Source organism: Sparus aurata, chromosome 16, assembly GCF_900880675.1.
Source record: "Sparus aurata chromosome 16, fSpaAur1.1, whole genome shotgun sequence".
NCBI classification, from domain to species: Eukaryota; Metazoa; Chordata; class Actinopteri; order Spariformes; family Sparidae; genus Sparus; species Sparus aurata.
The window spans coordinates 16,880,421-16,896,198 of record NC_044202.1 but is presented as its reverse complement, the minus strand read 5'-3'; the positions used below and the strand labels follow the sequence as shown (position 1 = coordinate 16,896,198).

At 43.2% G+C, this 15,778-nt stretch overlaps 2 protein-coding genes across 3 annotated transcripts; both read left to right on the top strand.

The window, feature by feature from the left end:
• The first annotated feature begins 414 nt into the window (after positions 1-414).
• Positions 415-4,104, top strand: actc1b (actin alpha cardiac muscle 1b). The gene is made up of 9 exons (XM_030391289.1): positions 415-551; positions 1,971-2,121; positions 2,211-2,339; positions 2,480-2,590; positions 2,683-2,767; positions 3,054-3,215; positions 3,302-3,493; positions 3,588-3,769; positions 3,862-4,104. Exons 2-9 carry the CDS (start codon positions 1,993-1,995, stop codon positions 4,003-4,005), a joined length of 1,134 nt encoding a protein of 377 aa, XP_030247149.1. The 5' UTR covers positions 415-551; positions 1,971-1,992; the 3' UTR covers positions 4,006-4,104.
• A 4,639-nt stretch (positions 4,105-8,743) lies between these two features.
• Positions 8,744-15,415, top strand: arhgap11a (Rho GTPase activating protein 11A). Of its 2 annotated transcripts, XM_030391288.1 has the most exons (12): positions 8,744-9,062; positions 10,062-10,129; positions 10,230-10,326; positions 10,417-10,673; positions 10,782-10,945; positions 11,044-11,184; positions 11,376-11,450; positions 11,807-11,980; positions 12,076-12,205; positions 12,352-12,460; positions 13,146-13,260; positions 13,348-15,415. In XM_030391288.1, the coding sequence occupies exons 1-12, from the start codon at positions 8,934-8,936 to the stop codon at positions 14,805-14,807; spliced, it is 2,919 nt and encodes a 972-aa protein (XP_030247148.1). In that variant the 5' UTR covers positions 8,744-8,933; the 3' UTR covers positions 14,808-15,415. The 2 variants fall into 2 exon arrangements, with proteins under 2 accessions (XP_030247148.1, XP_030247147.1); XM_030391287.1 differs by lacking the exon at positions 11,376-11,450.
• The last annotated feature ends 363 nt before the right edge of the window (positions 15,416-15,778 follow it).

Below are 15,778 nucleotides of genomic sequence, written 5' to 3'. Positions count from 1 at the left end.
TAAAGTGCAGATTGCATGATATTCACACTGTCTTGATTTTTATATGTAACTTCAGGGCTAAAGATGAATGCGAGTATGCATTATTAGAGAGCACAAATTACCCTATAGGTTCATGAGATAAACTTTCACTTAAAATAACACTGATTAATCTGTGTGTTCCTTTCAGAAATGAAACTGCATTCATGAGAATTTGAGAAGCATTTTATTCTGTTCTATTAAATTATATCATAAATAAAACAAATGGAGGCAGATGTCTAAATGATAAGCCCTCCTGCACTTCCTCCTATTTTACAACTACCAATAATATTCCACATTCACTTCTCAGTTATCAGCATTTCATTCAACTGTGTCAGCCAAGCAGTCTTCCATCCATGTATGTAAAAAGCACTTTCCTGCGGCTTGTTGATTTTTGCTGGCAGCTCTTATTAGGACTTGTGTGAACCCCTCAGCCCCGCCCCTGGTCCCTAGAACCGGTCCGGGTCTTATTTAAGGGGCTCCTCTCACCCTCAGCCTTTGTCCCAGTGGAAGCATCCGCCTACCAGTGCAACTTGGTGAGTCCATTTCACAGCTTGTTTTCTCTAAGTCACTGAGCGTGTCTGTGTCACCCATGTAATTACTGTCATTTGTGTGATGACTGTCATAGTCTATTAGCTGTGCTTTGAGCTGATGACACATAGATGAATGAATGGATGAGTGCTGCGCAGGGTTGCAACTGGAGTAACTGGTTATCCTACATTTATTGCCACTGGATTTTAAAGTTAACTTAGAGTTAGTTAGTCAGACTTTCTGTGGAAGCATAGGCAGAGACAGTATCTCAAGCATATTATATGGTTTTTCTGGGATCAGTGCTCAACAAGCTGAGGAGAAGCTGACCAAACCCACCCATGCTTGAATGAATGAAGTTAAGAGGCAGCTGAGGTGCGGAGCCAAGTAGTAAAACAGTGTCCCGACAGATGGGTGCTGGCCTGGCTCTCAGTCAACCTCTCGAGGACCTGAAATAGCAAGAGATGCATGTGTCACTTGTTTCACTCCGTTAAGCACAGTGGGTGGTTGCTCAGCTTAAAAATAGATCACAGGTTCGCTCTGTTATGCCCCTTTTTGGTGCTACCTCAGCAGCTCTGAGAAGTCCAGGGAACAATCACGACTGTGAAGATATGATATCAGTAGTGGTCCAACAAGGTTAGCACCAGAATAGCTCCCAGAGACATGTTTTAATTAGCTGTCTATAAATAGCACCCATAGAGGTGTGTTGGTGTTTGAGAGTGATAATAAGTCCAGAGCAGTTGCGATAGTGTTGGCAGGTCATCAAATATCATCTAGATTCCAGCTAATGCATGTATTAAAGGTGCAGTTGTTTTGGGGATGAAAGAAAAAGATCACCATTGACAGTTTTTTTTGTTTGTTTGTTTGTTTTTATGCCTGAACAAACTCTCTTCATTTTAATGACTGAATAAACAAACTACCTTTAAAAGACAACACAATATCAAACTGTTTGACTTTGTTTATATTTGGCGGACCCTGCCACTTTTCTGGCTTTAAAAAGTGTTCTGGGGACCTTGTTTTCCTCAGTTATTAATATTAATTACCAAAATCTTATAAGAAAAATGGACTAGAATATGAAGGGGTGTTATGTATAGACAGCTAATTAAACATCTCTCTGGGTGCTAATACAATATTAGTTGTATTAGTACCTCATTAATACTGTAAATATCAAAACCCTTCTCTAATTCCTTCTCTAAAACTACAGCCTGCCCCCTTTAATCATGTGCATGGTTTATTGATTATGTCGCTGGCTCCTCCAGATATAGCAGGTCTAGTCATCACATCATCAGCCACTCTCGCGATAAAGTGTTTGTGATTGTTCAATTACAACAGGCCTTTGTGCTATGTATTCCATGAGAGGCAGTTTAGACAGCTGTTCCCTCCTAACACCCGGCCTAAACCTTCTCACCCCTCCCTCAAAATTTCAGACCAGCCCAGTGAAGCCTAATCATGTGCGACGACGACGAGACTACCGCCCTTGTGTGCGACAATGGCTCTGGCTTGGTCAAGGCTGGATTTGCCGGAGATGACGCTCCCCGTGCTGTCTTCCCTTCCATCGTTGGAAGGCCCCGCCACCAGGTAGGCCTCAATCCCTCCGTGCCAAATCAAAGGCAATAGCAGCTTCGACTTCCGTTATCTAATGCTACTCTTGCGCTTCTTCCCCTCAGGGTGTGATGGTGGGTATGGGTCAGAAGGACAGCTACGTAGGTGATGAGGCTCAGAGCAAGAGGGGTATCCTGACCCTGAAGTACCCCATCGAGCATGGCATCATCACCAACTGGGATGACATGGAGAAGGTGCGTGTTGACAGTCAGACTCATTTACAACATTCGTGGCAGCTGACCCTTCCACAGCCCTGAGAATTCACAGCCATCTCGGAGGCTGCTTGTTGTATCAGGCCAGACATCAACAGCTGTTCTTTTCCTTCCTCTGACAGATCTGGCACCACACCTTTTACAATGAGCTGCGTGTGGCCCCTGAGGAGCACCCCACCCTGCTCACTGAGGCCCCCCTCAACCCCAAAGCTAACAGGGAGAAGATGACCCAGGTACTTTATAATCACCACTCTCCACTCTGTTATCATATACTTGTTCTTGGGTAGAGAGGAGCCATTCACATTCTGTTCCCTTTTTCTTGCAGATCATGTTTGAGACCTTCAACGTCCCTGCAATGTACGTGGCCATCCAGGCTGTGCTGTCCCTGTACGCCTCTGGTCGTACCACCGGTCAGTACACTGCAGCTCTTTCACATGTACCACATTTTTGTCTGTGGTTAGTAAAGCAATAAGCTATAATAAGTGGGGACACTGTTGAACCATCTGGTTAGAAACTTGTCTCATTGTCAACTGGAGGTGTTGATCTCTGTCCAGCAGACTGTGTGCCATCTGAATTGAGCAGCATTGTATAGTTTATGATGTGAGACATACTTGAAGAGCCCAGACTTAGCTGCCAATCCTCGCCTTCACAGGCATGCATAGCTGACTAACTCTGGTTCCTCTCTGCTTGCTAAAGGTATTGTGCTGGACTCTGGTGATGGTGTGACCCACAACGTCCCCATCTATGAGGGTTATGCTCTGCCCCACGCCATCATGCGTCTGGATCTGGCCGGTCGCGACCTGACTGACTACCTGATGAAGATCCTGACTGAGCGTGGCTACTCCTTTGTCACAACCGGTAGGTTTGCGCCATCATGATTCATAGGTTCAATGAGCAATGCGTGCAAGTGTTGTTTCTCAACATGTGAACTTTCTGTTCCCTAGCCGAGCGTGAGATCGTGCGCGACATCAAGGAGAAGCTGTGCTACGTGGCTCTTGACTTTGAGAATGAGATGGCCACCGCTGCCTCCTCCTCCTCCCTGGAGAAGAGCTACGAGCTGCCCGATGGTCAGGTCATCACCATTGGTAATGAGCGTTTCCGTTGCCCAGAGACCCTCTTCCAGCCTTCTTTCATTGGTGAGGAACTGATCCATTTTTTTTTTTAAGAGACGGAAGACATGCAGCTTTAAGTCTCAGACAAATCTCATCTTTTGTGCTTGTCCTCTACCAGGTATGGAGTCTGCTGGTATCCATGAGACCGCCTACAACAGCATCATGAAGTGTGACATTGACATCCGTAAGGACCTGTACGCCAACAATGTGCTGTCTGGTGGTACCACCATGTACCCTGGTATTGCTGACCGTATGCAGAAGGAGATCACAGCCCTGGCCCCAAGCACCATGAAGATTAAGGTGAGGGAACTGCAAAGGTTTTACGTTATCAAATCAAGACAAGGCGAATTAGCGCTCATTGGAAACTAAAATGTTGTTTATTTGTTATCTAGATCATTGCTCCACCTGAGAGGAAGTACTCCGTCTGGATCGGTGGCTCCATCCTGGCTTCCCTGTCCACCTTCCAGCAGATGTGGATCAGCAAGCAGGAGTATGATGAGGCCGGCCCCTCCATTGTCCACAGGAAGTGCTTCTAAACACACGTCCAACCTCCTTTCGTCCATTCATTTGTACGTTGTTGTCTCCTGTATATATATGTGTATGTTCTGTAATAAAGATAAGCCCTTGTGAAAGTATCTCTCGTACTGTTTTTGTGACCGACAGAAAATAAGCAGCATGAGCAGATAAACGCAGGGATCTGGATAACTTTGTGGAGTTAAACAATGTACCAAAGCTGAAAGTACACATTAACTATTTGCAAATATATATCTATCTAGCATCTTTTCAACTTCAGATCGTCATCATATTACCAAACTATACAGCGGATGAACACTGCTCAAGAACTGTTACTCTAAGCGAATAGAAAGTTAAAGTGCAGGGAAATAGAGGTTGTGAAGAGTAGACACACTTCTCCATTGTCTTTAAGATAGTGCCAATTTTCAGAATCTACCCCAAGAGCAAAGAGTTTTCTCAATTTGTATTCGCTCCTTGTACATTCAACCATGGTCTGTCATGTTCAGCACACTGCTAGTACACAAAATAATGATTGACAGTCATTGTGCAGTGTGACACCTGTGCGTACACCACCTCCCTGTGTTATCCTGGGTCATGCCAGTGTTGTATCGAGCTCTGTTTCCTCGTCGAGGTTTGTTTCCCCTGGTTCCGCCCCCATCCGAAATGCCCCGAAGGGTGAAGGAAGCACGCGTTCACAAAAAGCTCGCCCTCAAGCTGTTGTGCTCGTACCACAGAGGCACTGTGGAGAGAGCTAAGGTTCAAAACTGACTTTTTTTAGCGCGTTTTATCTGAGGATGTTGTATTGTACATAAATCCAAATTTCATGACTGTCAAGTTATATTTTTAAACTGGGACAACGGCACATATGTTTGTGTTTTTATGTCTTTATTAACACAACCAACTACTGTTATTTCTATTAATAAAAAATATTATGTTTGTGAGAGACTTTTCATTTCGAATATTATGAACTTTTGGAACAAAATGTGCTCATTCATTTATAGGCGAATATAAATCGCTATTTTATCATATTTGTCTTAAATCCAGCTCCATTATAACAGGTAAAGCACATCCTGACACCTTGGCATACTACTGTCAGATACTGTTCCTCCTCTGTTCAGTATGAAAGGAGGCTCACACATCTTTCAAATTCATACTCCTGACTTCTTTCCCCACAACAGATAAGTCCTGTGATTTTCAGGCTGATATCATTAGATTTGACCATTTAAACAGGGGGAACGCATCCTGACACCTTACAATATTACTGTCAGATACTGTTCCCCCTCTGTTCAGTATGAAAAGAGGCTCACACATCTTTCAAATTCATACTCCTAACTTCTTTCCCCACAACAGATAAGTCCTGTGATTTTCAGGCTGATATCATTAAATTTGACCCTTTAAACAGGGGGAACGCATCCTGACACCTTACAATATTACTGTCAGATACTGTTCCCCCTCTGTTCAGCATGAAAGGAGGCTCACACATCTTTCAAATTCATACTCCTGACTTCTTTCCCAACAACAGGTAAGTCCTGTGATTTTCAGGCTGATGTCATTAAATTTGACCCTTTAAACAGGGGGAACGCATCCTGACACCTTGGAATATTACTGTCAGATACTGTTCCCCCTCTGTTCAGTATGAAAGGAGGCTCACACACCTTTCAAATTCATACTCCTGACTTCTTTCCCCACAACAGATAAGTAATGTGATTTTCAGGCTGATATCGTTAAATTTGACCATTTAAACAGGGGGAACGCATCCTGACACCTTGGAATATTACTGTCAGATACTGTTCCCCCTCTGTTCAGTATGAAAGGAGGCTCACACACCTTTCAAATTCATACTCCTGACTTCTTTCCCCACCACAGATAATTCCTGTGATTTTCAGGCTGATATCATTAAATTTGACCATTTAAACAGGGGGAACGCATCCTGACACCTTGGAATATTACTGTCAGATACTGTTCCCCCTCTGTTCAGTATGAAAGGAGGCTCACACATCTTTCAAATTCATACTCCTGACTTCTTTCCCCACAACAGATAAGTCCTGTGATTTTCAGAATGATATCATTTAATTTGACCCTTTAAACAGGGGGAACGCATCCTGACACCTTACAATATTACTGTCAGATACTGTTCCCCCTCTGTTCAGTATGAAAGGAGGCTCACACACTTCTCAAATTCATACTCCTGACTTCTTTCCCCACAACAGATAAGTCCTGTGATTTTTAGGCTGATATCATTTAATTTGACCCTTTAAACAGGGGGAACGCATCCTGACACCTTACAATATTACTGTCAGATACTGTTCCCCCTCTGTTCAGTATGAAAGGAGGCTCACACACATTTCAAATTCATACTCCTGACTTCTTTCCCCACAACAGATAAGTAATGTGATTTTCAGGCTGATATCATTAAATTTGACCCTTTAAACAGGGGGAACGCATCCTGACACCTTGGAATATTACTGTCAGATACTGTTCCCCCTCTGTTCAGTATGAAAGGAGGCTCACACATCTTTCAAATTCATACTCCTGACTTCTTTCCCCACAACAGATAAGCCCTGTGATTTTCAGGCTGATATCATTAAATTTGACCCTTTAAACAGGGGGAACGCATCCTGACACCTTGGAATATTACTGTCAGATACTGTTCCCCCTCTGTTCAGTATGAAAGGAGGCTCACACACCTTTCAAATTCATACTCCTGACTTCTTTCCCCACCACAGATAATTCCTGTGATTTTCAGGCTGATATCATTAAATTTGACCATTTAAACAGGGGGAACGCATCCTGACACCTTGGAATATTACTGTCAGATACTGTTCCCCCTCTGTTCAGTATGAAAGGAGGCTCACACATCTTTCAAATTCATACTCCTGACTTCTTTCCCCACAACAGATAAGTCCTGTGATTTTCAGGCTGATATCATTTAATTTGACCCTTTAAACAGGGGGAACGCATCCTGACACCTTACAATATTACTGTCAGATACTGTTCCCCCTCTGTTCAGTATGAAAGGAGGCTCACACACTTCTCAAATTCATACTCCTGACTTCTTTCCCCACAACAGATAAGTCCTGTGATTTTTAGGCTGATATCATTTAATTTGACCCTTTAAACAGGGGGAACGCATCCTGACACCTTACAATATTACTGTCAGATACTGTTCCCCCTCTGTTCAGTATGAAAGGAGGCTCACACACATTTCAAATTCATACTCCTGACTTCTTTCCCCACAACAGATAAGTAATGTGATTTTCAGGCTGATATCATTAAATTTGACCCTTTAAACAGGGGGAACGCATCCTGACACCTTGGAATATTACTGTCAGATACTGTTCCCCCTCTGTTCAGTATGAAAGGAGGCTCACACATCTTTCAAATTCATACTCCTGACTTCTTTCCCCACAACAGATAAGCCCTGTGATTTTCAGGCTAATATCATTAAATCTGACTATTCCTCGAAGAGGAAACAGAGCTCGATACACCTGTCCACCCACACAGGTACATGAATGGTGATGCTTCCACCTAGTGGTTGAAGACAGACAATAACATTTACTTTTACTTGAGAAACATTTACTATTTTACTTGTCTTCTTTGGGGGTTAGATTTATTAGTTATGAAGATGACTGTGTATAAAAACAGAGAGATAATGTTCATAGGCTGCAGCGTCTAACAAAATGGGCTGTGGGCTGCTTCAGGACAGATGTTGCTGCAAATGAGACAGAGTTTTGCAGATGAGGTTACACTGCATGGCTTTCTTAAAGCCAGCTCAGGAGATGTTCATGATGGAAGTTCAGCCATACATGATCTTGTCACCGTGGACTGCTTCTTTCAGCGTATCAAAATTAATCAAATTATTGGATTTAAAAAAAAAAAAAAAAAAGCAGAGACCAGCCCCAAAACACAACATATGCTGGTCTTATTGGTGACCAGTCACTAGCAACACCAGCATGTTGTGTTTTGGGGCTGGTCTATGCATTGAACAAAGAAGTCCTCGCACTCTGTAGTAAAAAAACCAAAAACATGAATATTGTTTTCATTTCCAAAGCATCATCAAATAGTTCACACAGTGGCTGTTCATCATGTGCCACAAGAATAAAAACAGGTTGATAGACACAACATCCGATATAAGTTACAACTTAATCACAAATGGCCGTTTGTTTGTTACAATGTGAACAACATGATCCTTTAAGTCCAAACATTTCTACGTGCGTTTCCCATTTTAAAGGTGCGACTAGTTTTATTCACAGAGTCAATCGGTTGAGAGGAGGCGTCCACTTTAAGGGTTGAGCTGGCGCAACAGAAACCACCCCGCCCGGCGAGGCTGCTCTGGGTGATAAAACACGCGCTCTAAAAAATGCTATTCGAGAGCTTTCAGCCAATCAGAGCGAACAACGTAGGGAGCGCCTCTGTTTGAATGCTCTGCGGAAACAGGCAGCCTTGCAAACGACTTGACGAGCGAGACATAGTACAATGCAGTTAGCTAGTTAAGTAATTAAGAAGTAAAACGTACGTTTGAAACAAGGTAGAGAGTCATTTGTAAGTCGTGTGACACCGAGGAACTCTTTCGTGTTTTCCGCGTGAGGGTTTTTAACGAGCGAATGCGAGTCGTTAACTTAGCTGGCTAACGTTAGCTAGCTAACTGCATTGCAGCTAAAACCAGTACTGTCACGTTTGCCGAGTCGTTTACATCTCTATGGGACTGCGCAATTTTGAAGTTTTTACTACTGAGGGCGCAGTCGGCTGTTGTTTGTGAAGATCAGGCGTCTAGCGAACAGTTAGCGTGAGGATGACTTAGCAGAAGTTTGGAGAAAGTGAAGTTGGAAAAGGTTCGTGTCAGGACAGAACTTGCATAACTGCGAATGTCAAGTTTGCTTTGGTCCTGGCAGAAGAGCGTGGACGAATTGCGTTTTTAAGGTCTTTTGGAGGTACAAGATAGAAGTGTAAAATGAAAGTCATGGAGAAAAATGTGATGCGTTTAGTGGCTGTGCAGCATCTGCGCACAGCGTACGGGATAAAGACAAAGAACTGGAACAAAAACAAAACAGCCAGCTGCAAGTCTGCAGCCAGCAGCTCGGTAAGTAAACTAAACATTAACCAATGTAATTTACGGCATAATATACTTGCTTAACATGTGACTTGAAAACAGTTTGTTATGGCAGACCCAGATTCAGCAAAGTTTTCACAGTATCAGCCTCAGACATACTATTGTTATTCTGTTGAATCAGATTAGCATATTACTAAAAGCAGGCCCCCACTGATGAATCCCATTTGTTCACAGGCTGTTGTCACCCCATGTCAGTCAGTGCAGATGCTTTGTTTGGGCTGTTCTCGTGATTATTCACACCATAAACTTCTTGACCAGCAACAAAAAGCCAAGTTTAACAAAACACAAAAAGGGCAATGTTTTCTCATAAATCTTTGTGGCACTTTCTGGTGGACTTTTGGACATTTTAGCAAGAAACGCCTTTACTTTTGCACCACAGTAGCTGAATGAAATGTCGGTTGATTTTCAAATGAACTCTGAAAGCCATGTTTCTTCCTGTGCACATCACTCATAATTGGCTAACTGGAGTCACAAGGTTTGTTGGGAGAGACTTTGTGACTTTTTCAAAAGAATGCTGAACTTCTGCATTTGCAGGGAATGCCCTAAGATGTGGTAAGAGAGGACACACATGAACTCAGACTTGGTGAAGAAATGTAGCTCTGAAATTAAGCAATTCTTCTACTTAAAAAAAAAACACTGGACAGATTCACATCTTTGAAAGCCATCATTAAGTGGCTGTTTGTAACTTATAACATTGTTCTCAGAAACAATTGGAATGTTTGGCTGCCAGCCATACAACTGAATGATCAAAAGTCATGGCTGGCAATTAAATTCCTGTTTTGTTGAAGAGGACCCGTAAGCGTTTTAATATAGCAGTAAAGAAACAAAACAAGACTGAAGCAAATACCTCACGCGATTAGAATTAATTCACAGCGAACATGACATTTTTCCTCCTCGTGTTGTGAAGTTTAAATGTGATCGATATTGGATTTTAATGTCCTCATTTTCATTGTTTGATTGTTCCCTCAGATAAAAGTTTTCGGGGTGTCCCTGGAGAACTTACCGTACTATAATATGGAATGTGGGAGCGTGCCAAGGCAAGTCGAAATGCTTATTTACTCGAGCTTACATTTGGCAAGTCATGTCATGTCCTACCTTGTAGATTTTGTGCTAATGAGATTTCCCTACCCTCTTTAGCTTTCTGGTCGACGCATGCATGAAACTGTTGGCACACGTCGACACTGAGGGCCTGTTCAGAAAATCTGGCTCTGTCATTCGCCTGAAAGCGCTCAGGGTGAGTGATGGCCAAAGTGGACCTTGTATTCACTGAGGGCCCTTGACCCTCAGAAAGGTCTAACACAACAGAATTACTTTGTTTGTTCAGGCAAAATTGGACGCTGGTGAGGAGTGCCTGTCCACCGCACTCCCCTGTGATGTGGCCGGTCTGGTGAAGCAGTTCTTCCGGGAGCTGCCGGAGCCGGTGCTGACCACAGAGCTGCAGGAAGCCTTTCTCAAGGCCCAGCAGCTCCCCACAGCGGAGGACAGGATGTCTGCCACCATGCTGCTGTCCTGTGTGCTGCCAGACAGAAACCTGACCGCCCTGCGTCACTTTTTTGACTTCCTCAACAACGTGTCCAAGAGGTGCCAGAGTTTTATTTAGTTGGATTCTTCTCTCTGGATTACCATGAAGCATCCATCTCTCATTTAGGATCTTTTTATCTTTACTGTTTTTTCTTTGTTTATTCACAGGAGTGCAGAGAATAAGATGGACAGCAGTAATTTGTCTGTAATCTTGGCCCCAAACCTCCTTCACTTTGGAGATGCTACAGAGAAGATGAACGCCAACACTGAGAGGCGCCTCAAGCTGCAGGCAGCCATAGTACACTGCTTCATAGAGAATGCCCACAGCTTTGGTATGACCTGATTTCAGGCATTTCACCTGCAAGTCTCACATGTGTTAGTCCATACTGTAGCTTTTTAGCTAATATTTGACTGTGTCTATGTGTCACAGGTGTGCTGCCACCGTTTCTTCAAGAGAAAATTCCAGCCATGATGGGCTGTGAAGGGGGCGTTCTGTCTCCTATTCATGATGAACTTGAGGAGCTGGACTTGAACTCAGGGATGAAGAAGAGACACAGACGCAGCTTCGGAGGTAAGACTATCATTTGTTTGGTGAAAACTAACTCTTCTGGTGTAACCACTCTGGAAATATTTGGTGACATTACACAGACATGTCCATTTAAAATACAGCACTGTATCACATTACTTGTGAATGAATAATGTTTTGCAGCAGCTTTAGTCAGTAAATACTGTTTCTATGGTTCGGTTTGTCTCATATTTCAGATTTGGTCAATGGTGCTCTGAATAAGATAAAAACTAATAAAACACCGACAAAAGCCCCCCAGTCAGACAGTTTTGGTAGGTAAAGTGGTCGGATGAGATGACGTTGCCTGTCATATAGCATGATGATACTGAAGTAATCCATCTGCTGTGCACATAAAACAACAAGCTTTCTGTCTTCTAGTGCGCTTCAAATAAAAAGATTCACATTTGCCTTGATAATGAAGAAGAAGTCATATGAATGATGCGAAATTATGCCTGGATTCAAATGTCTTGTCTTTGCTTTTCTGCCTTCCATTTGCATGCATCATCCTCTACAATGATTGCGAAATCTCAGTGCCTTGGCTCGGAATCATCTTTGTAATGCTTTTAAATACAAAAAACAGAGAATCCTGCTCATTCAAAGACATTAATTCTCTTGTGATTCTTGCCAGTCTTTTCCTCCGCAACTCCTGTGATTGCAACGCCTTCCTCAAAACGAAAACTTCCTCTGGAATCTGGTCACTCTTTTGGATTCTCAAACAAGAAACGTAGATCGGTCAAAAAGACCCTTGGGATTGATTTACTTCCCAATTCTTTGTTCAGCGGCACTTCCACTCCTGGATCAGGTATTGATTGTTTAATCAAGTAGGCATTCACTGTTGTGCTGTCTCGAAAGCTTGTGGGTAATTTTTCCTGTTTTTCCCCCTTCTTTATATTGTAGCTTACAGTGCTTCAGGGGTGTTGGAGTCTTCCCAGAGTATCCTGTCGCCAGCCGGCAGGTCTAGAAGGCAATCGGCTACGTCTGTGAGGAGGAAGAGCCGACGACTCAGCAACAGACATGCTGTCAACAGGTATACATTTTGTTCTTCCTCCTACTATCCTTAAATGTTTTGCTACACAGCCATGCATTTCCCACAATGTTTCACGTTACAGAGAGATGAGAGTTGCATGGTACTGAATCATCTCGTGTTGATAATTGTTTTATTATCTGTTTCAGAGTTGAATCTGGGAAGGCTGGCTGCTTTTCTCCCAAAGCTGGCAAAAAAGAAGCACCACGGAAATCTCTGCGCTTGCGTTTTAGCCTGGGGAAGAGCAGCAAAGAAGCTGTAAGTGTGGTTGCGTCTCAGACTTCACATTCCTCTGGTTCACAGATAAAATGGCGTTAATCAAATGCACCCTGGCATTTCGAATGCTGTAATTAATTGTATTAAAATCAAGTAACACATTTGCACATGGGATGTTTTATGTTGGGGTAACTTGTTGCACACTAGCACTTTTTTTCATTGTGTAACATTCTAAGTTTACTTTAAGTAGCTAACACATTTGAGCTAATGCATGCATGGCTGATAAAGAATCTGTACTTCTCATGTTACTGAATAAATTGTTGTATGGTACAAAAAGCCATAGGATACTTCCTGTGCCCCATTTTCAGCGATTTACAATGTTAAACACTCAGGTGAAAGAATGTGATTTATATATCAGTAAATACATCAAATATATTGTAAGCTGTTGGGGGTACACAAGATGAGCTGTTTAACTTTCTAATGCTCTATAGTCAATGTATATTCTTCACTTAATAAAAGGTTGCTGACCAACAAATCTGATATCTTGTTTCTTCTGAGTGATTTTTGTCATCCTCTGAAGAACTAACAATAACAGTCATGGTATTAACATATTAATGGTACATTTTGGGAAACATCTATGGGGTCCTCTTTAACCAAATAATACCCTCAAGCTTAATCCTCCTACTTTCTTTCATCTTCCATTTCTCATTCCATGCTGGTGATAAAGGGATCTGAGTCCATCGGCTGGCGACTTGCCACTCAGGAGAGCGCCACCAGCTTTCGTTTCACCAAAGAGACTGAGTTCAGTCCGTCAGTTCAGCCTAGAAAGGCTGAATCCAAAAGTGAGTAACAAAGAAAGAAAAGAGTGAAGAAACTTTAAAAAAGTATTTGGAGTTGTAATACCTGCTAATATTCCACTTTTTTCCCAGGTTCCAAGTACATCAGTAAGTCCGAAGACAACCTGCTGACCCCCCAGTGTGACTCAAGCGTCCGCCGTACCTCATGGAATGGGGAGACTCCTGTAGGAGCCCAGGCTTTCGGCGGAGGATCTTTCACAGACACACCCATGAACATGTGCCTGAAGAGCAGCTACAAGTCTGAACCAGCCATTGTCGTATCAAAGCCCCCAGCGGTGGCTAGCCTTCCCAAGAAGTTGTGTTGTGCTTCTAGTGCTGAGAGCCTGGAGAGCGAGTGCTCCATCATTGAAGCCCAGAACCTGACTGGTCCCACCCTGCTGAAAATAAAGACCCTCACAGAGTTGGGGAGTGATCCCCAGGCTGCCATCCAGCAGCTCTGCAGCTCTCTGGGAACAGACCAAACCAAACCATCAGACAGCATCTTGCTCCCTCCACCAGGGACTCCTACCGTCCTCCAGGCCTCAAGGTTCCCAGCTCAGCAGAGCCTTCTGGCTAACGATCAGAACATTACCTTTGGCCAGATTGAAATTGCCGCTTTATCACCTCTGCATATTGATAGTGCAATTTTTGAGTCTGGTGTGTACTGTAGTCCAGTTGTAAAGGCTGATAAAGGTTTTCCATGTGAAGCTCCCACCAGTAGCCACAGCAGCTTTACTGTGGAAGAGAGTGAACGGGAGGTAGGGCAGGTGAACTGCAGCAGGTTGATTGAAGCTCTGGACATCCAGAGCCCTGCTGTCTTCAGAGTGGGCGTCACCTCCGGCCTCCAGTCCACTCCATACAAGCTGGACCTAGAACTCGGAGATGAGATCGGTACTATAGACGGTGCGGTACATGAAAACAATGAATCGTCCCAAGAGATCGGTACCAATATCCAAAACCAAGAACCCCTCTCGCCACGCAGCCTGGAGACGGAGAAGCGTAGGGTGGCAGAACACATTGAACACTTCAACAAGCTTACCCTTCATTCTCCCAGAGGCACCAAGGCCTCACACATCCGATCACCGCTCAAGTTCCAGCGCACCCCAGTACGCCAGACTGTCCGCAGGATGAACTCTCTCCTGGGAGAAAGCAGAAGACCCACCAGAAATTCAAAACTCGTCACTTGTCAGAGCAGTCCAGTGGTGAAGGCAGTGAGCATGGAGAGCGGCCTCTCCCCTTACCCACAGCTTCAGCCCTACCAGGATGATGCACAGGTGGGGCCGTCCCACAGCGTCCAGTCCATAAAGAGACCACCACCAGTCCCACCCAAAAAGCCAAGCACTCTGGCCCGTAAAGCAAAGGTCTGTGCTTTGGGTGACGTCACAAACAAGGTCCAACCAAAGACCAAAGTAGACTGCTCTGATCCAGCAGGAGCTCAGAAGCCTCTGGTGCAGCAGATAGTGGAGAAGGACACGACCCATTACAGAGGTTCACCTAGAAACCCTCTGAACCAAGGACGACTGATGTCTGCCACCAAGCCTGTAGATTTATAGTCTCAAATCTCCTTTGCCTTCTACATTTCCTCGTCGTTGTGCAGGTCTCTGTCTTGTATGACGACATGACATCAAACATTCCCTCTTTATGTTATCCACATTTTCAGGGGTCTTAATTTATTTCTAAATTAGGTATGTGCTGTTTGTGTTGAGTTAGGGCCTTAATGGGAGCTGTTCATATGCCTTATGTTTAGAAGTGAAATCTCGACACACCAGCCTATAAGATAATGTCGCATAGTGTTTAGACTGTAGTGTGCATGCCAGGTTTTGATTGTGATTGATGGTATGACTGGAAATGCTTAGATCAAGTCTTTTATTTATGCTTTTTTAAAATCTCTAATCCTTAGTTAGATGGGTTTTTTTTTTTTTTTTTACAAAAATGTTTACTGAAGTTGCAGCTTTGTCTCTTATTAAAGAATATTTTCTTACTGTGTCATCGCGAACAGAAGGTAAGAAGCCCACCTTTTGCTGGATTTAAAAAAAAGAAGAAGAAAGCCAAACAGTATTGATCATCTGTCTATCTCAGTGTATTATTTTTAAACAGCCAGTAAAACACATTGCCATGTGAACCCGCTTCAGACAAATAAAATCAAAAGGCGTGCGCTGTATGTTTGTCTTCACTTGAATTCTTCTGGTTTGGATAATTATGACTTGTTGGAGCCACAAGGGGGAGTCATACAACCACTGCTGCAACCACATCACACCGAGGAATGATTTCGAAAACCAGAGGTTACAACAACTGTTTAAGCTGAGCTGTTGCAACTGCACTCCACATCAAATCCTTTACTGTTTGTATGCGGGAGTTTTCTTTTTAAGTTTAAATTTGTTCATAATAATAATAATCTGGTGATTCTTTCATTGAAATATACTTTTAATTTGCTTTGTTAAAAATCTGATCATAACTACCACGAAAAATGCTCAGCACAACCAAGTCAAAACATGTTGAAGGCATACTTTTTCTTTGTTTTTAT

What these genes read in the sequence shown, in the direction of transcription:
- actc1b (XM_030391289.1), top strand. Translation starts at nt 1,993, where the DNA reads ATGTGCGACGACGACGAGACTACCGCCCTTGTGTGCGACAATGGCTCT. An exon ending in TTGGAAGGCCCCGCCACCAG is followed by an intron (nt 2,122 to 2,210) that starts GTAGGCCTCAAT and finishes TCTTCCCCTCAG; the next exon opens with GGTGTGATGGTGGGTATGGG. An exon ending in CTTCCAGCCTTCTTTCATTG is followed by an intron (nt 3,494 to 3,587) that starts GTGAGGAACTGA and finishes GTCCTCTACCAG; the next exon opens with GTATGGAGTCTGCTGGTATC.
- arhgap11a (XM_030391288.1), top strand. Translation starts at nt 8,934, where the DNA reads ATGAAAGTCATGGAGAAAAATGTGATGCGTTTAGTGGCTGTGCAGCAT. An exon ending in ACACAGACGCAGCTTCGGAG is followed by an intron (nt 11,185 to 11,375) that starts GTAAGACTATCA and finishes CTCATATTTCAG; the next exon opens with ATTTGGTCAATGGTGCTCTG. An exon ending in AACAGACATGCTGTCAACAG is followed by an intron (nt 12,206 to 12,351) that starts GTATACATTTTG and finishes TATCTGTTTCAG; the next exon opens with AGTTGAATCTGGGAAGGCTG.